This window comes from Aquarana catesbeiana, linkage group LG02 (assembly GCF_042186555.1).
Source record: "Aquarana catesbeiana isolate 2022-GZ linkage group LG02, ASM4218655v1, whole genome shotgun sequence".
Taxonomy (NCBI): domain Eukaryota; kingdom Metazoa; phylum Chordata; class Amphibia; order Anura; family Ranidae; genus Aquarana; species Aquarana catesbeiana.
The window spans coordinates 45093368-45118857 of NC_133325.1; the positions used below are offsets into that span (position 1 = coordinate 45093368).

At 44.4% G+C, this 25490-nt stretch overlaps 1 protein-coding gene across 1 annotated transcript in view; it reads right to left on the minus strand.

Annotated features, from left to right (window-relative positions):
* Window positions 1-1159: 1159 nt before the first annotated feature.
* RAB30 (RAB30, member RAS oncogene family) overlaps window positions 1160-25490 on the minus strand; it is a 215503-nt gene continuing 191172 nt past the window's right edge. The window contains exons 4-5 of the mRNA XM_073612827.1: window positions 18189-18372; window positions 1160-13570 (exon numbers count right to left, since the gene is read on the minus strand). Of these exons, the coding sequence (XP_073468928.1) occupies window positions 13320-13570; window positions 18189-18372 (435 nt within the window). The 3' untranslated portion in view covers window positions 1160-13319. The remainder of the gene's footprint in view (window positions 13571-18188; window positions 18373-25490) is intronic.

Below are 25490 nucleotides of genomic sequence, written 5' to 3' on the forward strand. Positions count from 1 at the left end.
TGTTCTTGTCTTAATCTTGACCAAAATTAAGCAAAAGTAGTCTTCACTAAAATGCCTCTGCCAAGTGTGATCTTATATATCTGATTCTACAATCTGTCCTTCGAGAGCTCTTTCTGTCCTTTTACATTTGTCACACCCTTGACTAACTTCCTAAATAGACCACACCCCTGAGCAATCAAAGTCTAGAAAGCATCATGTTTCTACCTTGAGGAAGCCCCACCCCTGAGGTGCCAGGAATTCGCAGAATATCAACTATCTATCTATCTATCTATCTATCTATCTATCTATCTATCTATCTATCTATCTATCTATCTATCTATCTATCTATCTATCTATCTACCTATCTATCTATCCAATATTACCAAAAGTATTGGTCTTAGTCCATAGGGTTCAATATTGAGTTGGCCCACCCTTTGCAGCTATAGCAGCTTCCACTCTTCTGGGAAGGTTGTCCGCAGGGTGTAGGAGTGTGTCTATGGGAATGTTTGACCATTCTTCCAGAAGCGCATTTGTGAGGTTGGACTGATGTTGGACGGGAAGGCCTGGCTCACAGTCTCCGCTCTAATTCATCCCAAAAGTGTTCTATCGGGTTGAGGTCAGGACAGGCCAGTCAAGTTTTTCCACCCCAAACTCGCTCATCCATGTCTTTATGGACCTTGCTTTGTGCACTGTTGCGCAGTCATGTTGGAAGAGGAAGGGCCCATCCCCAAACTGTTCCCACAAAGTTGGGAACATGAAATTGTCCAAAATGTCTTGCTATGCTGATGCTTTAAGAGTTCCCTTCACTGGAACTAAGGGGTCAAGCCCAGCCCCTGAAAAATAACCGCACATCATAATCCCCCCTCCACCAAATGATTTGGTCCATCTTCTCGTCAGCATCAGTGCCTGACCTTACAAATTAGGGGTTCATCCTCCAAAACTTTCAATCCGCTCACCATTCACATGGTTGCACCTTCATGTCTCAGCATGCAGATGCATGCCTTTTCATTAAAATGTTAAACTTTAATCTTTTTCATCAGATGGTTTAGCGCTGAACATTATACCAATATTGTGTACGTGTTTCCAGGAGAATTAATATGCTTTCTTAATTTACAGAAAAACCAGAATCATTTGCTAGAAAAACAAAAAGCAAAAAAAATAAAACACCACCACTATTAGCTGCAAAACAACCAACCTGTGTGTTTTTTTTTAATGATTTATTAACTTTATATATAAAAAGACAAGGGTGATCTAAAGCATCTAAATAATACAGCATAGAGGAGCAGATAAATACATACCAAATACATTCTTGAGAAATGTAAAATCATAGAACGGGTTTAATAATTCTTTGACTCAGCGTCCATTGCATTCTGGGAGAAAAGCCTGCCACAAACTCTGCAATTATGCAGTGCGTACCTTGGCACGGGGATTTTTTTTTTTCCTTGCCACTTTATTTTTTCGGCCGCGACCAATTTCAAGGAATGTAAACCTATAACTCAAGTTAGTGTTAGGTACACAAGCTAGTAGTGGAATTCATTAATATGTGTGTGAAGTTCCGGTATACAGTGGAACCTTGGATTACGAGCATAATCCGTTCCAGGAGAATGCTTGCAATCCAAAGTACTCGCATATCAAAGCGAGTTTCCCCATAGAAGTCAATTGAAACGAAGATAATTTGTGGCCAGAGGTGGGGGGGGAGCACCGGAGAGGCTCAGAAATACTCAGGGACAGCTCGGCTGAACTCAGAAACCCTCGGAAAGGCTCGAATACACGTGGGAACTGAATATTTCCAAGTGTTTCCGAACGGCTCTGAACTGTTCCGAGTGTCACCGGTGCCCTCGCACCTCTGGCCAAATGCTGTACTGCACACCCCATTGGCTTGAATCCTGCTTGTTTTGTGAGACAACACTCGCAAACCGAGTCAGGTTTTTTAAAAAAAAAGTTGCTCGTATTTCAAAACGCTTGTTAACCGCGTTACTCGTAAACAAAGGTTCCACTGTATATGTCAAACATAACACATTTACTGGTACAATTGCTATAAAGCCAAGTGCTTCATATTTATTTGATGTTAACAACCATTGTGGTCTACAGGAGGCTTAGCTGAGCCCAGTTGCAATGTTTTTTGGGAGCAAATCTGAGGATGAAGCCAAGTCACAGTTTTGGCTCATCATAAGCCCTTCCAGTTCCAGCAAAAAAAGATAAAAATGCTCCGGCGTCAGAAATTTCAGAAATGTTTTTAAGATTAGGATGAAATTAAGGGTTACTAAATTTCAATTAACTAGGTGACACTGAGACTGGTTTAAAAATATAAATCAAGGAAATATGAAACTCAATAATCAATTCTAGAATTTCTGGCCTGGATAATATATACATAGGGGTGATCTATTCCTGACCCTCTTAGGGTTCCCTTTTTGGGGACAGGACAGATGTACATCATGCTGCCATGTTGCATGAATACCACATGGAAACACCAGACAAGGTTCTACTGCTTAAACTATCTCCAATGTTAAAGTTAAAGCAGAACCAATCTTCAAACATTGAGTTTTTTTCTTTTCCATTATTATTTATTTTCTTCTTCTTTCTAAAACATTGGGGGGTCGGAGGAAAGGTAAGTACCACTTTAAGAGGCAGACATTTATACTTGACAATGAAGCTGGACAGTTCCCCTTAGGACTGGAGGGTTTTCTAGGGCAAAATGGCTTCCATCTGGTTGTGGACAATACCAGCCATTATGACTGTAGGAACCAATGAAATGAATTGGTGATATCACTAGATTTATGTCTTCTAAAAGACTCTGTCTATACCTCACGTGTTACACTCACATCGGTTCTTCTTTCCAGCACACGGCCAGCAGCATTTTTGGTGTGCTGTCACTACAGCCAATCAAGACACAGCTCCTCTGACTAGTGTACGCTTGAAGCATTGGGCATCATGTTGCTCAGTGTTCAAGCAGTACATCACTATGCCTAAACCGGGCCCCCTGTTGTAACCTTCAGTACCCCTCTATGCTCCTGTGTCTACAGGGCTCTCCTGTGTTTCTAGTGATTCCTGTGTACTCCTGTGTCTTCAGTCATGTGGTATATTCCTCTCATACACCATACGGGGATCAACCATGTGATTAAAACTGTGCTGCACTCCTGACTGGTCACGGTGTACAACACAGATGAAATATGTCGCCAGCGTGCCAAAAAGCTTGTTACTAAGTGCTCTTTATTCTTGTATGATCGCACAGAAAATAATTGTTTTGGGATCAGGCAGGGGAAATGTTGCTTTCCTATGTGACCATACAAGAATAAAGAGCGTTGCACTTTGAAACAACCCTGCCAGTATTTTGGTGACATATTTCATCCCTGCGTCTCCAGTGAACCCTGGGCACTGCTGTGTCACCAGTGACTTCTGGGCGCTCCTGTGTCTCCAATGACACCTGGGAATTTCTGTGTCTCCAGTGACCCCTGGGAATTCCTGTGTCTCCAGTGACCCCTGGGCACTTCTGTGTCTCCAATGACCCCTGGGCACCTCTAGGTCTCCAGTGACCCCTGTGCGCTCCAGTGAATCCGGAGCACTCCTGTATCTCCAATGACCCCTGGGCACTCCTGTATTTCCAATGACCCCTGTATGCTCCTGTGTCTCCAGTGACCCCTGGGCACCTCTGGGTCTCCAGTGACTCAGTGACCCCTGGGAACTCCTGTCTCCGGTGACTCTGTGTGATCCTGTGTCTCTGATGACTCTGTGCGCTCTTGTGTCTACAGTAACCACATGGGCACTCCGGTGTCTCCAGTGACCCCTGGGTGCTCCTGAGTCTCCATTGACCCCTGTGCACTGATGTGTCTCCAGTGACCCCTGGGTGCTCCTGAGTCTCCATTGACCCCTGTGCACTGATGTGTCTCCAGTGACCCCTGGGCACTCCTGTGTCTCTAGTGACTCCTGTGTCTCCAGTGACCACATGGGCACTCCTGTGTCTCTATTGACCCATGTGCGCTCCTGTGTCTCCAGTCACTCCTGTGTGCTCCTGCGTCCCCAGTGACCCCTGTGCACACTTTTGTCTCCAGTGTCCCTCTGTGCAACCCTGTAAAGATCCCATTCACACTTGAGCGTAAGCGTAGCCAGGTGATTGAGTTGTTTTTTGTGCATATTTGTGCGGTACAGGAGCAGAATCTTTGGTTTTTGGTCTCGTAGAATTTTAAATGGTAATACCTGAAAAACAAGTGTAAACATGTATTTCTCATGCATTTTTCAGCTACTATTGAAATATAAGGAGCCAAAAAAATTAGCGATTCTGCCCCAAAGAAGTGCGTGTATTTTTTTGAGCTTCAGGTAACAAGCGACACAATGCTCAATCATTGAGAACAATGGATTTCTTCAACCTGAGCATTGCCACGCTTAAGAAGAAGCACGACAGAAAGCTCAGGTGTGAATGGAGGTTAACTCCAAGGGCGCTTCTGAGCACTCCCATGTCTCCACGCAGCCTCTGGTAAATCCCGCACTGACACACTGCTCCATCAGTACCCTCAACTGCCTCTCAACCTTGAAACACACTCCTGCAATCAGCTAGACTGGTGGTTCCCAACCGCTGGCCCACTGCATCCCCTCTCCCCGGCCTACAGCCAGCTACAGATCCCTTAGCTTCTCACAATGCTTCCCAGCTCCTATAATCTCTCAGCCTAACATAGTGGCACACAGTGCTCCCCAGCCTCCCACAGTGCCGCCCAGCATTTGCATTCCCATACTTTTCTTGAGTGAAACTTTACTGTTGGGGTGTGGAAGGTTTTGGAAGAATTTTCTGGTCCCTGGTGTCAAAAAGGTTGAAAACCACTGACCTAGGCTATCCCTCTGTTCATGGATACAGACCCCTGGCCTGTCCATGGTCACTATGACATGTGAATTTCTCCTAAATGTTGGTTTAGTTGACAACATGTCTGCTTCTAAGTGACAGGTACACTTTAAATTGCAGTTTTGAAACAAAGCTTGAGGCCCGATTCACACCTCTGCATTTTTTAGTGCGTTTTCAATTTTGCAGAAACACACTACAGTCCATTTAACATGGTTTCCTATGGGTCACATTCACATCTGTGCATTTTATGGAAAGAGCCAGGGACCAGCAGGTTGTGTTTTTGGTTCCATGGACTTCAATGGATCAAAAACATGTATTGAACAATGCAAAATGCACCTGGCATATGCATCAACTGCAACCTACATAGGTGTGAACCAGGCCTAACTGTTTTAATTCCTGGCCAGACATGTTTTTAATTAGGCTCAGTGATAATCGAACATGGTGTTTCTTCTGTACATGACAGGTACACTTTAATGTAAAAATGATCTCATTTTGTTTGTGATAACTAAAGCTGCAGCTTCAGAATGCAAAATGGTTAAGGAAATTAGGCTTTAAGGAGACATAAAATAAAATGCAAGCAAGAAATCTATTTATTATTATTATCTGCAGCCCTTTATTTATTTTCACCGCTGACATTCACACAAGCTGTTCTAATCCTAAATTTGATATCCAAGGATAGGAGGTCTTGCTACATGCACCACCTCCCCATATTAGGATTATTGAAAAATAGAAAGATGAACATGGGAGGTGCAAAAATGGTCAGATTGGAAACAATATCAATTTCATAATTTTATTCAACAGACATAGTTAAAAATTCTTTAAATTAAAACCAACACATAGAAATCAAGCAGTCGTAGTACAAAAGTTTGTTGCCCCTACATGTTTCGCCATAATCATGGCTTCTTCTGGAACTTTTGTAAGACTCTATGTACAGTACCACCCAAATGTAAGCATGACTCCAGAGGACTATCAAGGTCCCCCAGGTGGTCCGGCAGAGTATCAGTGTGCCATAGAGGGGATAAACCCCTTGATCAAACCCTGCTTTAATAAGAGGTCAAGGAATAGAGAAGTCGGTAATCATATCACTGCTGATATATACTTTAAACAATGAAATGAAGCTAGCTTGAGGGGGGGGTCTATGCCATCTAAATAAACAGATTGCTTTCCTTTATACCAGGGTGATACCACTAAGACAGGGAAGATCCAAGTAGATAACCATTCCCAAGGGAGAAACCCCTTCAGACCATGGAATCAAATACCGCGGGTATCAGACAGGGCGAGCAGTCTTACAAAAGTTCCAGAAGAAGCCATGATCATGGCGAAACATGTAGAGGCAACAAACTTTTGTACTACGGCCGCATGATTTCTATGTGTTGGTTTTAATATAAAGAATCTTTAACCATGTCTGTCAAATAAAATTATCAAATTGATATTGTTTCCAATCTGACCATTTTTGCACCTTTAAACTCCCATTTTCGTCTTTCTATTTTTCACTGTTCTAAACCTAAAAAGTCACTGACCGACCAGCTGTCATAAATAACTTCTGCTGTGTGAGAGACTAGAGAGCTGCTACTTGTGCTGAACCCTCAGGAATGCAGTGTTTAGTCTGCCCCTCCACCAATAGGCAAAAGGATAAAAAGTACATACTGGAAAGGTGAGAAGGTGAGTGATAACATGAAAAGCTGCATTCCGCAAGTAGTAAAACATTAACCTTTTAATTATCAATATGAAGAGGGCATTAAATCAATCCACATCCTTTAAATCATAGTTACATTACACATGCATAACATAAATAAGTATACATTGGTCTTTTCTCGCCAAACTTGATTTTTTATATAAGCTAAAAATTTTAATGAAATACCGAAAATATCACTGTTTACATTTTCAGATATTTCGGGAGCAATTTAACATTAATTGTATTGCCTGTACAGAATTAAAATAAAACATGACTGGACAAAGTAATACAGGGTACATGTATGGAATGGTTTTCAATGTCAGCCTAAAGTGGACCTGTCACACATGTTAATATTAACAAAAATGTCAAAGCTGCTGAAGGTAAGACACCAAAAGTGCCCAGAGGTACCTTTCATACATCCAAATCTTTCTTGCTTCACCCAACCCTCAGACATAGGACTTCACGTCTACTCCATGTAAACCCCACTAGTAACCATTATACAACTTCATTGCAGGGTCTGAGCTGCCAATAGAGGTGTTAGCATCACATTATTGTTTAATAGGGTTAGACCCTTGGGGGCGGCGCTTAACAGCAGCGCTTTCTTAAGTTAACACCCAGGATCACAGGATTCTTTAGGTGCATCTGAAAGATAGTTGCAGGCTGATATTTGGTGCCCTCTTTCAGTATCCACAGATTGTAAGTTTGGTTCATGTGACAGGTGCACTTTTGAAAGTCAACCCAACACAATAGTGGCTGGTGTAAAGGAGGTCTCAATCCAGAGAAATATGTAGGCGACCATTTTCTGTAAAGGTTCTCATTTATTCAGGTCATAGTATAACTAATAATAGTTAATGACATTCAGCCATACTTGTTCTGTAATGTTGTAGATGTTACATAGTTACATAGTAGGTGAGGTTGAGAAAAGACACAAGTCCATCAAGTCCAACCTTATGTTAGGCTTATTTACGCCACTTTCATCAGTTTCTAGCATCAGGTACGTATCCCAGTATTTATATCCACACACGTAATACAGACACCTTTATCCAGTCACCATGGAATGTATCAAGCCAGATGTTGATTGTCAAAGAACAGGATGGGTGGTGTGAACGTAGTAGAACCACCCTGTTCTAGTAGCATACAGTAATCCCATCCTTTGGTGTCAAGAACTCTGCATGGGTGTTATTCATTAGATTTTCATGGCTAAAAGGTATGAACTGTAACTAGAGGGAACTACATGGTTGCTCCACATCTTCAATATCTACCATCCTGTTCTTGGAAAATCAACATCTGAATTGACACATTTCACTGTGATTAGTGATAAGGTGTCTGTGCCCCCTGCTGGATATACAGTATATTCTGGGGCAGGGATCTCAAACTGGTGGCCCTCCAGCTGTTGCGGAACTACAAGCCCCATCATGCTTCTGCCTGAGGGAGTCATGCTTATAACTGTCAGCCTTGCAATGCCTCATGGGACTTGTAGTTTCGCAACAGCTGGAGGGCCGCCAGTTTGAGACCCCTGTTCTGGGGTATCATGCTGACGTGCATTAGAATAAGTGGCTTGGAGATGCTAAAAAACATTTCCAACGTTCCAGAACAAGTCCAATTGCAATTATTAGCTGTAGACCACCACTGCTGATCTCCTTCTACAAACGCTAGCTATCTGTAGGTCTGTGGCTAAAGGTGTCCAGTGGAATTCTTTCTTCCGCCCACTGCACAGCTAATATGGGCTGTGCCAGCCTTCAGCCACACTACTGTCATGCCAACCAATGGGTACTGTCTACATAATCCTAAGGAGGACCCAGAAATGTTGCATCGACTCCCTCTAAAGTTCACCATACACATTACACTTTCTGTACAATTTTTTTAGGTTTACCAAAATGCAGGACCCACCAAAACCATATATTGAATTTGCATCCATTCAAGTAGACCCTTGTACTATAGAATTGTATGTATAACTAAAGTATACTGAACAACTAGACTGTGTAGCTTAAAGGAAACCTGTGCTTTGACCATGTACCACCCCTTCACTGGCTACCTGCCCTATTCGAGCCCTCGTTTAATTTCTCTAGTTGAGCAGGGCTTTTAGGGATTGGGAAATGGCAGAAAAGGAGCAGGTGAGTATTGAGTTGGCAAAGAGACAGTAAAGAAGATTTTTACTTGGTTGATATTAGGCAAATCAACTTGGCCAGTTGTTAGAGTGAATGGTGCTTGGTGCCTGAGTGACCTATGATGATCTCCGAGCAGAAAGGGGGGTGTGCTTAGTCGTATGCAGATATTGACTTTCAGGGTCTTTTGTAGGGTTTAAAAATGGATCGTGAAGAGTGGCCCTCTGTCAGTGTACGAACAGATGCCTTGTGGTATCAGCATTTAAGTAGTGGTGTCAATTTGCTGAGTACACGTTCACTGTAAAAAGTTAATCCGAAGGATCTACAGTATATTTGATTCCATGATGGACAACAGCCATCTTACTGTATGTCTGGCCCCACATTCGGCTAGTTCCTCTTTGTTCTTTGTTCTAAATGCTGCTCTATTGTCTCAGAACCCTCCCGGATGCATCTCTGGTATTTATTTTTATCTTCCTACAGCCCAGCCACTTATGTGTCTTCCTCTTGCTCCCTTGTTTGAGTGTTTCCACCCCTAAATCCCTAAAGAGGACAAAGAATGGCCATTGCTGTGGCCATGGCAAGCTTCTCTAATCATGCATCGCACACAGCCAAAGATCATTCCAGATTTGATCTGTCAGATTAAGGTGGAAGGTCAGCTTTTTTTTTTATAGCGCTTTTCTTTAGCAAGACATGTGCAAACAAATTGTTCAGCCACCCAAATAAAAATAAAAAATACTTTGGCCCCCCAATGTTGCAAGAGACATGGGTGACATCACTATGCTTTCCGGCTAATCAGGAATCTTGAATCCCGTGAGAATGCACTCCAAGAGATTGTATTCTTCTGGGATTTAAAGCTCCCAGATCTGCTGGAAAGCATAGTGACCTCACCCCAGAAGTGTCGGAGGCTGGGGTATTTCCTTTTTTTGGGGGGAGGGCAAAAGGTTTGTTTGCAGATGGCTTTTTAAAGCCAGATGTGTTGGGGAGCAGGAAGCTCTCAAAAAAGCAGACTGTTAGCCATTAGAGATCTGCTTTAACAAACTTTACCAACAACTGATTAATATAATTTCATAATTGAGTTTAGTGCTTCTTACTATACATAACTGTCATGAAAATCTGCTTTTCTGGTCTGAATCAAAACATGACTGTGTGACTAATATGTGTGGTCAGTTTAAAGCAGATCTAAACTCACTGACTCAAATCTCATAACTGTAACGTGATTTCAAAAGTTGTTTTCCATTTTTGCAAATCTGCAGTTTTCAAATACTTGGTGATTCTGTCTTGAAGGTCCTTGTTTAGGAACTTCCCATTTTGGGGTGACAACAGTCTCCCAAGTATACTCCTGCGTTGTCGCCCTTGTCACATATGCACCTGATGGACACTACAAGTGACCATGCTGACACGCATTTTGCATGGGAATGGTTTGCTGTTGTTGCTACCAGGAAGCCGGTTCAGAGCCATGATGTGCATGATGTGATGGCTGTTGTCCATCATGGAACCAAATATTCTGTAGATCCTTCGGATTAACTTTTTACCGTGAACTACTGCTGGAGCAAGCGCATCCAGACAGGAAGTGTATGAGAAAGGCTGGAGGAGATCATTAGTGTTAAGATGGCAAAAAAGGATAAAGCAGAGTGAAAACAGTATTTTATGGGAAAAAAAACATAGCCAAAGTTTATCCTATCAATATAACCCTTTAAAAAAAATGTTTGATCTACCTAACTTAAAGGGTAAGTCAACCACAAACTTTTGTTTCAGGTCTGGTCAGACAACTGGGAGGTGGACCACCCATTCTTCTTAAATCTCTATCAGAATCCAGATGTAGCACCCTGGTGTTTAGGCAGGGTTGCTAACAAATTTAGTTTGCCAGGTAATAATTGTCCTGGTTAATTTTTAGTAGATCCACTGATTCCTCTCTAATTCTGGAATTACTGCACCTTTTCTCTTCTGTCACTAGGTGGCACTGTAGCTGATGACATTAGATTGACAAGAGCTCCGCAAAGGTCAGATTATAAATGGTTGGGCGTCTCAGACAATTGGCAGGGGTTTCTTTAGTCCCTTGGCCTGCTGGGAGAGCCTATTTACTTGGGTGGAGTCAGGTGATCGGGGTTCTGTGCCACCTGGATGGCTGTCTGTGTGGACGTGTGTTATGTCGCCCCGGGCTGCTAGGCCGGAAGCATGAGGCCTATCCCAGGGGCACCTGGCTGCTAGGCTACCTAAGGCCTATCCAGGAGCAGGAGAAGCAGCGTAGGGTTGGGACTGCAGGATTGGAGTCTGACCGAGTTGCGAAGGTTCAGCCAGACGGGGAACCAGTTGTGGTCGGAGGTAAAAGGGAAGCAGTCGCCACTAAGGGACCATCCACCTTGTTACCGGAGACCACTGTGAATAAGCTTGAGCCAGTACCAGAGCAGTCTTCTCACCAGCCGGGGATGGTGAAGAAGTGGGAAAGCTTCAGTGAAGTGCCAAGCCAGGGACCCAGCAGGTTAGTGGGGGTGACGCTTGAGGAGTATACAGCGGGTTAGCTGTGGAAGAGCTCAGGAGATTCAGTGACAATTGGATCTGGAAGTCTAGTGAGAGACTGGGAGCTCAGTGAGTGAAGATCTACAGTGGGATACTGTGAGATAAGAAAATAACTATTCTGTGTTACCATGTGCAAATACCTTTAGTGACTGTTACAAGTTCAGTTGCCATAGGAGATGGCGGCCCTACCTATACAGACATGGCATCCGTCTGGAGGCATTTCCCTGTATACTGTAGCTGTCTACCTATAGAGTCTCGGAGTCTGTCAATTATCATTGCATCTACTTAAGGGTGTCCTGGCCCTAACCCGCTCTCCCACAGTTCTTGTTAAGAGACAATAAATCTCTTCTTCGCATTTAAAAAGTGACTGGCGCCCATCATTTCATCTAGCATTACACCCACCATGCCTGTTAACCCACTCTACAAGGAAGGATGTCAGCTATCCCTAACTCATGAGGTCACCATTAGGCTTCTGGAGGCCCGGGACCTTGCTACACAAAGGTGACAGCTCCATTGTTCTGGCTTGCGGTGACCCTAAGCACCATTGCAATCACAAGTGGGCCAAGATGGGAACTCTACTTCTAGAGCTCCAACAAGGTGTAAGGAAACTAAAAGACAGGAGTGAGATTTCATGACACCTGGGCAAAGCTGGAAACTAAATACAGAGATCTTATCACATTAGTTCCTGTAACATAAACTAAAGGATATGGGTGAGATACCTTCAACAGCAATGGTAAGCGGGTGGAATTGGGAACTCACCACTGGAGACCCAGGGGGATACTGTAACAAACTAAAGGAGAACTCAAAGGTAGCAGTGAGGCAAATTCATAAAAGCCACGGCAGGTGGGCGGAGCTGGGAACTCAGGTGCAGAGATCTCATCACTGAAGTCCCAGTAGGATACTGTAACCTTAACGAAAAGTGAACTCAGAGGTAGCAATGAGATAACTTCACAACAGCCATTACAAGTTGGCGGGGTTGGGAACCCAGGTGTAGAGATCTCACCAATAGGGTCCCAGGAAGATACTGTAACATTAACAAAAGGAGAACTGAAGAGGTAGGCAGTGAGATGCCTTCACAACAACCATAGCAAGTGGGTGGGGCTGGGAACCTAGGTGTAGAGATCTTACACTGGAGTCCCAGTAAATTATAAAGGAGATTCCATAACAGAATTTTTTTTTTATCATTACAACAATTTGGCGCAGCTGGGGAACAGATCTCATGACTGCAGTATCAAAAAGTAACAAAATAATCTGACCTGCTGACATTCCCCAAAGAAAGAAATAACAGGACTGGCCCTTTGATTAACTTTTCACTACTTATTACGACCAGCACGCGATTTTCAATATTAAATGGGTTAGTGTCCATGTGATACCGGAACATGCATCCCATTTTTTTTCTCTGCTGTGTCAGAGTTTCTACAATGTGACACTTTCATACGCTATCACCCTGTATATTTTTCTATTTAAAAAAAAAAACACAAACATTCTTTATTTTTTTTTTTTTTTTTGGCAAAAGAATAACAGACATCGGCAGCCAAAATTTGCGCTGGAGTTCCTTAAATGGCTATAGATGCAAAACGAGTCAGCGCTCTTTTGCGGAGTACAGTCAAGGTAAATAAAAAAAAAAAACATTGCTGCTTTCATAAACGTCTGAAGCCAAGCAGTAAAAATTTGGCTTTAATTAATCCTAAACACGTCAGAATAGACAAAACAGTCCTCAGAAAAATGACATCTTCCAAAACCGGTGCCAGCATTCCGCAACAATAAAATTCAAAAATGTAACGGTTGTAGAGTATAGATTGGAGTTCTCTCATCGTATGATAATGAGATACTATGATAAAGGTCTTCTACTTCTTTAAGGACGCTTTTTTTTTTCCCTATCTATTAAAAACAAAAGTAAACAGAAAAACAAAAATACTCTAACTGGTATGCACCGCGTCGTTAAATATATATATAGTTTTGTTCAAGTTGTACCCCATGACTTGCTGGCAGAACTCGCAAAACACTGTTCGTCCTGCTCCGGTCCATTTTCACCATGCTGCGACCTATGTGTGGTCAACTAAGCTTAGACTCCGAAACAGGAGTCGATTTCGCCTGTATTTCGGCACCATCATCCCACGGAGAGAATCCAACTCGGCAAAGGACTCTCAGCCCATACTGAATGTTTTTTTAAAATGAATTTTTCTTGCTCGTCACCAGGCCGACTTGGTTACTAGTTAAAGTTACAGCAGTTCAAATAGCTGATGCTCTTGCCCTCTCCTGGCAAGGAAGAGTCCACGTTGTTGACCAACGCGTTTTGTCGGGCCTCGCTGATCAAGCGGCACGCTAAGTCCAGGAACAGTTTTTCCACATTGTCCGACTCTTTGGCAGAGGTTTCCAGGTAATACATGTTTTGGGAGCCTGCAAACTCTTCAGCTCTTTGCTGGGAGACTTCTCTTCGCTCGGCCAGGTCTATTTTGTTCCCTGTAACAATATTAAACAGAAGTGTGCATTAGAGATGGCAGGGAGCTGGCTGAACAGCTGTGTGGGTGGCAGGATGCGGGCATTATCTGTAATACTTGTTCAACAAAAGCCACTCAAGGACAAATTTCTATCACTGACGTACATGGACACCATTGTGTTTCTGAAGTAGGCACATATGGACAAATATAGCCTTCCATTGTTAATTTTTTTTTTATTCAAAGAGAACACCAGAAAGGCATGCAAGCAACTATGCATGAAAAAAAAATACATAGACATTTTCCATTCAATAGCTAAAGTGGAACTCTGGGAATTATTTTTATTGCCAACTTACATTGGTCCACCTTGGAATGATGTAATTATCCATATTTTATATGTGGAGGGCTGCTGGGGATGCTTGAAACCACTGTAGTAGGCCACGCTACATACAGTGATAGCAAAGCGGGTTCCACTCTGTACACGGGGGGGGGTGTTCACTTGGCACCTCCTCCAATCAGAGAATGCCTTGTATTTTTTAAAGTGGAGCTCCACCCACAAGGGGAAGCTCCACTTGTTTGCCTCCTCCCCCCCTCCACTGCCACATTTGGCAACTTTGGGGGGGGGAGCGGGTACCCGGTTTTGACAGGTACCCACTTCCAGCTGACTTCACTACGGCAAACTCAGCCTGAAGTTTGGCCCCCCTCCTCCTGCCCCCGCTGCCAGGCCATTTACAAAGTGCAGTAGGGAACCGGCTTTGAAGACGGTTTCCCCTAGCAGGGATGGCGGTGGCAGGGGCCCATTGAAAAATTGGCTCAGGTGAAGACACCACTGGATTCGTGGACAGGTAAGTGTCCTAATATTAAAAGAGAGTGTGGAAAGGTTAGAACCCCTGTTAGGTTTTTATTGCTGTGTCCCTGTTGGGTAGATTCACTCTCTCTTCTTTAAAAATAAAGAAATATCCAATAATATGAATTGTCACTGAAACAAGAAGGGAGGGAAAATCTTCCAATGTGGACACGGTGACAACTGTCTTATGTCCTGTACACACGGTCGGATTTTCCGATGGAAAATGTGCGATCGGAGCGTGTTGTCGGAAAATCCGACCGTGTGTGGGCTCCATCGGACTTTTTCCATCGGATTTTCCAAAACACAAAGTTTGAGAGCATGCTATAAAATTTTCCGACAACAAAATCCGATCCTTTAAATTCCGATCGTGTGTAGACAAATCCGACGGACAAAGTGCCACGCATGCTCAGAATAAATTAAGAGACGAAAGCTATTGGCTATTGCCCTGTTTATAGTCCCGACGTACGTGTTTTACGTCACCGCGTTCAGAACGATCGGATTTTCTGACAACTTTGTGTGACCGTGTGTATGCAAGACAAGTTTGAGCCAACGTCCGTCGGAAAAAAATCAATGGATTTTGTTGTCAGAATGTCCGATCAATGTCCGATCGTGTGTACGGGGCATAAGAGACAGACCTCCTTTAGTTTAACAAGCTCTCCTCTCACTTTCTGTTGTGCCTAGGAGAAAGAAAGTAAAGAAAAAAATCCCCCGAATGGGACACGGATAGCGAAAATAAAGAAAAAAAAAAACTCGACCAGAGTTTTAACTATTTCCTACTCTATTCAAAACAAAACAAGAAAAGTTTTGGTATTACCTACTGTATATCAAGGGTCTTGAATTAAAAATCATGGAAGTCCAGTCAGTAAAATTTTCTTCGGGCAGAGGTCTAAATCTCATGTTTGTGCTATAACACATCCCAGCTACCCTTTACATGACAGTCCCCTCTTTACATTAGTGTCCTCATTCCCCCATTTACATCACAGTCCCCCCCCTCTACATCACAGTCCCCCCCCTCTACATCAGTGTCCTCGTTCTCCCCTTCACATTACAACCCCCTTTACATCACAGTCCCCCCTCCACATCAGTGTTTTCAGCCCCCCTTACACATCACAGGCCCTCTTTACATCAGTGTCCTCAGCCCCCATCCACATTATAGCCCCCCTTTTATGTTAGTGTCCTCAGCCCCCTTTCCACATCCTAGCCCCCTCTTTACATTAGTGTCCTCAGCCCCCTTCACAACTCTCCTTGACATCACAGTCGCCCCCCCTGTACATCAGTGTCCACAGTCCCCCTTGAGGGCCGGTTCACAGTAAATCATATACGTACTGCGGTACCATGCGATCTGGTGCAGGCAAACGCGCTGGGTACGCAAACTGCATTTGGAGTGTCGTTAGGAGTATATTGACTTTTGCAGCAGTTCACCATGTGCGTTTTGAACACAGAACAGGCACAGAATGCGGGTTTCCCGCACAACATTCTGGTGTGAATGAGCCTTTACATCACAGACCCCCTTCACATCACAGTCCCACCCCTCTTTACATCACAGACCCCCTTCACATCACAGTCCCACCCCCCTTTACATCACAGTCTCCCTTTTACAGCAGTCCCACAGTGTCCTCAATTCCCCTGCACATCACAGCTCCTCTTTTCACTGCAGTCCCCTTCATATCACAGTCCCCTTTGTAATCACAGCCCCCCTTAAATCACAGTGCCCCTAGCAATCACAGCCCCCTCCCATCACAATCCTTCTCAGTCATAGCCCCCCTTTCCTCCTTTAGACCACAGACCCTCTTTCAATCGCTGCCACCCCTGTACCTTAACACAGCAGGGCAGAGGCACTTATCAACTAGGGTGTCTTCTTTCGGGCCTCCTGCTTGGCTGCCGCTTTCATCCTCACAGCGGGGCAGGAAGGTGGGACAGGTCTAGACGGAGGGTGGAAGCTGCCCAAATTATTACGTTAACAAGTAGGTGATTACACGCTCGTAATTTAAAAAGGCTCCAGTTCTATGTGCAGATCTGCAGCACCTAGTGCCCTCTGCCCTCTGTGAAGATGACAGCATCAGCCAGGTGGGAGTCCAATGGGAGGACACCCATCTACTAAGTAGCACGGCCGTGCTCTGGACAGGAGCATCATTCTGTCGGACTGTGGTCCAACATTTAGTGATCCCTGACCTATACTAAAACATGATACACTGAATAAATGTGACTTCATCCCCAAGGATCTTGACTAATACACTGGTTAAGATGGATACACTGTATACATGTGATTCCACCCCCAAGGATCTTGACTTATCCACAAGCACAGTCATGACCTTTTTGCATGAATAAATGTGACTCCAACCCCAAGGATATTGGTTGATACACTGCATATAGGTGACTCCACCCTTAAGGATCATTTCTTACCCACAAGCCCAGTGCTGACCTCGTTGCCTGAAAAAATGTGACTCCATTACCAAGGATCTTGACTTACCCACAAGCACAGTAATGACCTTGTCGCTTGAATAAATGTGACTCCAACCTCAAGGATATTGGCCAATGCACTGGATACAGGTGACTCCACCCCTAAGGATCTTTTCTTACTCACAAGCCCAGTGCTGACCTTGTTGCCTGATTAAATGTGACTTCAACCCCAAGGATCTTGACTCACCCACAAGCACAGTAATGACCTTGTTGCTTGAATAAATGTGACTCCAACCTCAAGGATATTGGCCGATACACTTGATACAGGTGACTCCACCCTTAAGGATCTTTTCTTACCCACAAGCCCAGTGCTGACCTCGTTGCCTGATTAAATGTGACTTCACCCCAAGGATCTTGACTCACCCACAAGCACATTAATGACATTGTTGCTTGAATAAATGTGACTCCAACCCCAAGGATCTTGACAGATACAATGGATACAGGTGCCTCCACCCCAATGATCTTTTCTAACCCACAAGCCCAGTGCTGACCTCGTTGTCTGAATAAATGTGACTCCTACCCCAAGGATCTTGACTTACCCACAAGCACAGTAATGATCATGTTGCTTGATTAAATGTGACTTCACCCCCAAGGATCTTGACTCACCCACAAGCACAGTAATGACCTTGTTGCTTGAATTAATGTGACTCCAACCCCAAGGATCATGGCAGATACACTGGATACAGGTGAATCCACCCCAATGATCTTTTCTTACCCACAAGCCCAGTGCTGACCTCATTGTCTGAATAAATGTGACTCCTACCCTAAGGATCTTGACTTACCCACAAGCACAGTAATGATCATGTTGCTTGATTAAATGTGACTTCACCCCCAAGGATCTTGACTCACCCACAAGCACAGTAATGACCTTGTTGCTTGAATTAATGTGACTCCAACCCCAAGGATCATGGCAGATACACTGGATACAGGTGAATCCACCCCAATGATCTTTTCTTACCCACAAGCCCAGTGCTGACCTCGTTGTCTGAATAAATGTGACTCCACCCTCAAGGATCTTGACTTACCCACAAGAACAGTAATGACCTGGTTGCTTGAATAAATGTGACTCCAACCCCAAGGATCTTGACTCACTCACAAGCACACTAATGACCTGGTTGCTTGAATAAATGTGACTCCAACCCCAAGGATCTTGGCAGATACACTGGATACAGGTGACTCCACCCCTAAAGATCTTTTTTTACCCAAAAGCCCAGCGCTAACCTCGTTGTCTGAATAAATGTGACTCCACCCCCATAGATCTTGACTTACCCACAAGCACAGTTATGGCCTCCTTGATTGAATAAATGTGACTCTACCCCCAAGGATCTGGACTTACCCACAAGCACAGTGATGACTTCGTTGTTTGCATATTGCTCTATCTCCCTCAGCCATTCTGGAAGGCACCGGAAGGATTCCTCACAGGTAATGTCGTAGGTTAATATCAAGGCGTTGGCACTACGGTAATAACTCTGAGTGATGGAGCGGAACCTCTCTTGCCCTGCCGTGTCCCATATCTGGAGCTGCAGAACACAAAAAGTGGAGACAATATAAGCATTTAGACATCCACTGGTAACTTCTCTCTGAAAGAACTGGGTTATAGTGCAAACAACAACAAACGTAACATAAACCTGTGAAATTGAAATTGATTTAAAAATAACCACTTGCAATATCGTTATGTAAGTGTAGCTGTAGCGTCACAATCCTTCATATTCCTAATGAATAGTGTGAATACTGTGAGTTTATAAAGACATTATTTTTGGATAAGATTCTATGCCTTTGTTACAGTAATTAATTGTATGCCTAAACTTTAGATGCATTTAAAGTGTAAATAAACCTTAGAAAAAGTTAATTTATTTGCTCCCTCTTGCTCCTCTCTCACTGCAGCTGACAGGAGCGGCTCTGTGTAAAGTCGCTCCTGCCCCCGACCCCCTTCCTGGCTGTAAAGGACCCGAACCAATCAGAACCAGGGAAAGGACTTGCTATGCAGGCGCAATGGATTCTGGGAGCTGTAGACCTTAAAAGGGCACTACACAATACAAGTCAATAGAAGCTATGTGCTGTGGACTTTAATACCCAGGATTCCTGGCACATAGGTGAGAAGAGGAGAGAACTTTTCTCAGGCAAGTTAACAGAGATATAGGTAGTGCCGCGCAGGAAGAGAAAGAGTGCAGACCTGTGCGGTTTGGGCCTGAACTCCCACTAAGAGAGAGAGAAAGTGCTACTGAAGATTGTATAAGGACCAGGTTCCTGAGTGCTGGGCTGGAACTGTGCAGATTTTGGAGCAGTTTGTATCTACATCAGAGCTCAGAGACTGAGCCATAAAGAGTTGCTGTGTCCTGGGACCAGAGCTGGAAGACCTGTTGCCATGTGTTAGCCAGTGAGGACCTGTTATTATTGACTGCGAAGCGTATGGGACCTGATCAGTTGCAGACCAGGAGTGGTGAGCAGCACAGCCTAGCCTAATTCCTTACAGCCTACAGTTAATGCCAATAGGACTGCCTTTACCTAACACCCCATCAGCTATGCCTTGTGTATAGTCTTAAAGGGACAGCTACATGTGCACCACCTACAGAAGGGCCCCAACGAAAGGTGGCAGTTACATTACAGTCACCTCTGGGGGTACCCCTTTTTTTTAGGAACGCGTACACCCACCCACTACAGGGCTGGGTGCACTGAGGGACACTTTTTGAATAGTAATTTCCAAGGGTTACGGAGAGACTTTTTCTTTGCGCCATTCATGCTCTCATGGTTGATGCTGTTCTTACTAATGCTGTGTATACTAGTTTAGTGGGGTTTAGCCTTGTTGTGGTGTAAGTCAATGGCCATAAGTGAGGCTAATATTCTCATCAGTTAACCTAACATACTCGTTGACCTGTTTATTTGGATGTGTATGGTGTTTATGCCACTTTGCTATAAAATACTTACCTTATCTATCAATGATTGCCTGTTGCCTATTTTCTGTGTACTGTTGTAGAGTGGTAATCTACTTAATCTACGCTTAAGTTACACAGGTGTGAGCGGCCTTCAATCTGTACCTGGTGTGCCAATGGAAACTGAGCAGTTTAAGTGTCAAGGCAGAACCATCACACCAAGCAGCTCCTGCAGGGGTAGCGCTACTTTTTTTTTTACTTTGGCCTTCCCAAGTTTCCCAAGTTATTCCTTTACTGCGATGGGCAGTCTCAGGCGCAGAGAGGCAGGACCGAACTCAACTTTTAAAGAAGTCAAGATCATCATATAACTTCAGCTGCTTATATCTCTAAATCTAGTTGTGTTGGCATGAGGTTTTCACTGAAAGTACATCCATTTTTTAAATTTAAATCTTATTTTCCGTTGCTCTGTTTTGTGGTGAGTTTATGGAGCTACACTATAACAACAACATGCGTGCCCCTCCTGATTAACTGGCTCCAATATACTAACATTTAGTAAATTATATTACTTAAATACTTACCTTTCCTAAACAACCAATAATCATGCGACCAAGCTAAGGCAGCTGAGGCGAAAGGCACAGCCAAATAATTAGCGGAGATGCAAGTTGGGTTTTCTTGCTGTTTGTGTCTCATGCAGCTCTTTAGCTGTGCTATACATTTCACACCTATTTCAATACAAATTAAAGAGAATCTGTCATTTAAAAAAAAAAACTGCTCCACGTATAAAGGGCATGTACCGACAGGACAGTGCACATATCTGCCAAATCCCTGGCCTTTCTAACAAGTAAAACTTCTGTACTTTCAATATTGCCGAAGCTACCCCAGATCTTCTTGTCTTCTGCACTTACCTACTGCCCACCCCCCTCCTATGTGAATAAACACAGGTACTATAAAAAAGGCCTTTATTTCAAAAAAAAAAAAAAAAAAAACACACAATGCCAATATGTAAATCCAAAGCCAATCACAGCAATGTAGATGCATCAACAATCATGAGTGGCGCCCTCCACACCATGACAATCCTCTCCCACTGACACTTCCATTCCAAAGTTAGTTCTCCAGTGCTGCTGGAATGTCATGACCTGTCAGGGGGCTAACCTGAATAGGCATAGACCTGGCAGATATACGCTAATATGCACAGGAATGAGCGCAGACGTTTGGCTAATGTTTGTGCACGTTTGGCTAATGTTAGTGCGTGACAAAGGCCTTTATAAGGACTCCACTCTTGTTCAGAAGTTGCTGGTTTATCGTCAGCTTCCTGTATCCTGTGTTCCCGTGTGCTCTAGTCTATACCCTTGGACTACCTGTCGCCAACTCGGCTTGTTCCCTGGACCTGCCTTCAGCTTCTCTCCTGGCTCTGACTTAGCGTGTAATAAATGGGGAGTACTTGGAATGGTCTGGTGTGGAAAGTGGGGTCCCCCAGGGTTCTGTCCTGGGACCAACCCTATTTAATTTATTCATAAAAGATCTGGAGGATGGGATAAACAGCTCAATCTCAGTATTTGTGGACAATACAAAGCTAAGTAGGGCAATAATTTCTCTGCAGGATATGGAAACCTTGCAAGAAGATCCGAACAAGTTAATGGGGTGGGCAACTACATGGCAAATGGGGTTTAATGTTGAAAAATGTAAAATAATGCATTTTTTGTGTGCCAAAAATATGAATGCAATTTACTTGCTAGGGGGAGAACCTTCGGGGGAAACCAGGATGGAAAAGGACCTGGTGGTTCAAGTAGATGACAGGCTCAGCAAGGGCATGCAATGCCAGGCTGCTGCAAGCAAGGCCAACAGAATATTGGCATGCATTAAAAAGAGGATCAACTCCAGAGATAAAATGATAATTCTCCCACTCTACAGGACACTGGCCGGCCGCACCTGAAGTATGCCGTCCAATTCTGGGCAGAAGTCCTCAGGAGGGATGTGCTGGAACTGAAGAGGGTCCAGAGAAGGGCAACTGAGCTAATAAAGGGACTGGAGGATCTCAGCTATGGGGAAAGACTTCAAGCATTGAACTTATTCTCTCTGGAGAAGAGACGCTTGAGAGGGGATATTATTTCAATGTACAAATACTATACTGGTGACCCCACAATAGGGAAAAAAACGTTTCCGCACAAGGGAATTTAAAAAGACACGTGGCCATTCACTAAAATTAGAAGAGAAGCGGTTTAACCTTAAACTGTGTAGAGGGTTCTTTACTGTAAGAGCGGTAAGGATGTGAAATTCTCTTCCACAAGCAGTGGTTTCAGTGGGAGCATCAAAAATTTTAAAAAACTATTCGATGGGCACCTAAATTACCACAACATACAGGGTATACACTGTACTACTAATATATAAGCACACACACAGGTTGGACTTGATGGACTTGTGTCTTTTTTCCAACCTCACCAACTATGTAACTATATATAAAATGAATTACTTCTGCCTGCAGTAGTTGGAGGTTTGGTATGGCAAGTGAACTTGCCATTAAGTTTGCCTGTTCAGTGAACTATGAACAAGCTGATCAATCATGAGTTTGATCTGAACCCCAAGCTCATTCCAAATGCTACAGCACACAAAGACATTTTGCACAGTTGTGGGCTTCCAACCTTGTGGCAACAGTATGAGGAAGGCCCTTTCCCGTTCGTGTCTATTTATAAATGTATAGGTTTACCTGCTCAACTTATCCTCACATTCCGGGAAACACCGGTGATTGGAAAGGCTTCTATATGTCCAAAATCATGTGATAAGAAAAGTGAACCTGCATACAGTCCTGAATTACAAAATAGCAAAATGTATTCCTCCATCGGCAAACAGAAACACAGAACAAAGTCAGCTCAGCAGACTTTGTTCTGTGTTTGCCAATGGAATAATACATATTTGCGGTTTGGAACACAGAACTGTGTGCAGGTTCACTTTTCTGCCAGCATGACTGTGACCCTGTGCACAAAGCCAGCTCCATAAAGAAATGGTTTGTCCAGTTTGGTGTGGAGGAACTCAAGTGGCCTTCGCAGATCCCTGCCCTCAACCCTACTGAACACCTTCTAATCCAACATCAGCACCTGACCTCATAATGCTCTTCTGACTAAATGAGCACAAATTCCCACAGACGTGCTCAAAAGTCTTGTAGAAACCATTCTCAGAGGAACAGAGGCTGTCAGAGCTAAAAAACGAGGGAGGAAACTTCTTATTAATGCCCGTAATTTTGGAATGGGCTAACCAACAAGCTCATATAGGTGTCAGGTCAAGCGTAAACATACCTTTGGCCATATATGCATGGACCTTCAGATGCCTACACTTTATACCCATAGTATATTTTTCAGCGACAAGGTTTCTTTATATATTCAGATTACTTTTTTTTTATAACTGCTCATACAGTTAATTTTTGTGATTTACCACTTGACAGAAAGGATCACAGTGAAAAAAAAACAAAAAAAAAAACATATTATGCAATTCTGCTTTGTGCCTGCGGTTCACCAAGGCCTCAGTTGGGCGAGCTGAGAGTTTGCTGAGAGTTTGCTGAAGCTCACTGAGAGGCTGTCTTCTGAGTATCTAGCCTGGTATCAATGGGAGAAAGCGTCTGGAAGATATTGGAAGGAGGCAACCAATTATCCAAGGACATTAGTGAGTACAGGCTGGTGGGGTCTCCAAACCATGGCCCGTGGGTCGCACCCAGCCCGCCGCTGCTAAATCTCAGGCCTGTCATTAATTCACGGGCACCCGGCCCACGGACAAGTGGGTCTCTGTTTAATAATGTCATCTGCAAAAGTGTCTGTGTTATATAATAAAAATGCAGCTATATATCAGCGGCTCTCGACGCACAGGTGACTCGCCACCTCTCTCCTCCTCCTCCTCCTCTCCTCCCCCTTCCCCTCCTGACTGACGTCATTCTCGGCCTTGCCCACTGCAATTGTCAGACGAACAGAAGAGAGGGGCGGCGAGTCACGTGAGCGCCGACTGGCGCTCCTAATGAGGTATATAGCTGCATTTTTAAAAACACTTTTGCAGATGACATTATAAAAAGCTGAGCAAGCATTTTCTTTCATCCATCGTCCTCAGTCACCACTGTACCCCCCCCCCCTACACAGCCACCTCTGCATCCCCCCCATCCACAGCCACTGCTGTATCCCACCCCTCCACAGCCACTGCTGTACCCCCCTCCCTGTCCACAGTCACCTCTGTATCCCCCACGTCCACAGCCACCGCTGTACCCCCCCTTGTCCACAGCCAACTCTGTATCCCCCCCCCATCCACAGCTATCACTGTCCCCCCCCGTCCACAACCACCTCTGTATCCCCCCTGTCCACAGCCATCACTGTCCCCCGTCCCCGTCCCCACCATCCCCCAGCCCAGAGCCACCACTTTTCCTGTTGCTAATACCAAGTTAAATTCAGGCATTTACACAGCTTTCAAATAATAAATACATGTAAGGATGTATTGATGAGTGTGGAACTGCATTAATTAGCGTGGTTTATATCTGTCTAGAGTTCAGCTTTAAATATCATGCTTGCTGTGGGTGTTGTTGATGCAGTCCGGCCAGTGTGTCTCTGAAAGCTGCGACATCTACAATGACCCCCCGAGGACGCAATCCAAATCGCTTCCAGTAAAACAAACTATTCCTTTCAGTCAGGCGCGGAGAGACGCTGCGAAAGCACAAGCCGACACACAAGCCCTGCTTTGTTCCCTAGAGGAAAAGCTGCTGTGAAAACCGCAGAAACATGCGATTCCACAGTGCCTTATAAAACAGCAAACCTGCCCTTGAAGTTAAACAGAACTGGAGGGACCAATTAACTGTGTGTGTGTGCAGCGGCCCATGTCTGCTACACACCGCTATGCCGGAGGTACCCTGTTGTGTGGATTAAAATCAAAAAAGGATTTATTATGAATGGTGAATGCTAAGAAGAACTCCATCAAGGCCTTTCCTAGTCCCAGCTGCCCACGTGACATAACCCCCTACGTGGCTTTATTGAAGATTTGGCTGGGCAGTGTCCTCAATTCTCGAACCCACAAATATAGTTATGGCTTGTGTCAATAGGCCTGCTGCTTCTCTCCCTCTACAAGTCAACGGGAATGCTAAAATTCAGCAGTTCGATGCAGCTAAGGTAGGTCAACAGCAGGTCAAAAAGAGGTCAACTGCATATCAAATGCACCGGGTCACTGGACTCCGAGGGCCAATATGCACATTATGTGCGTTAGCGTGCTGCAGTGCCATTCATTTTGGATAGCACCCCAACACACTAAGGCAACTCAGCTCCAACGCAATGCAGTGCACCGCTTTGTATTATAGTCTGCTGCATTGCCAAAATTGGTGCATGTCTGTTTTTTTATTTTTAAAGAGAAGTATGGGATCCACCTAGGTGGATGCAGCATCGGACCGATGCTGCATCTATCCCCCGCCAGCTCAGACTGAGAACCGAGCGATCAAACACCGCTGATCGCTTGGTTCTCAGAGCTCCGTGAGCAGAGAGCTGGTGACTGTCAGTCACCACTGTCTGCTCTGACCCCCCCACCCATGTTCAATGGAGCGCTGGGCTGTGGAGGGGGTGGGAGTGGCCAGCTCAGGCTCTCAGCAGCTCGCTGACAGGCTGAGCCGGGTGCCGTTCCAGGCATGTGGGTGGATCTCGACTATATGGTCGCAATCTTTCCCGAGCCTGGATCGGCTCTGTGACGTCAGCCGACAGCGGAGTTCAACTTGCTGTCTGCTGAAAATGGGTCACAGGAGTAAAGAACGAACTGCA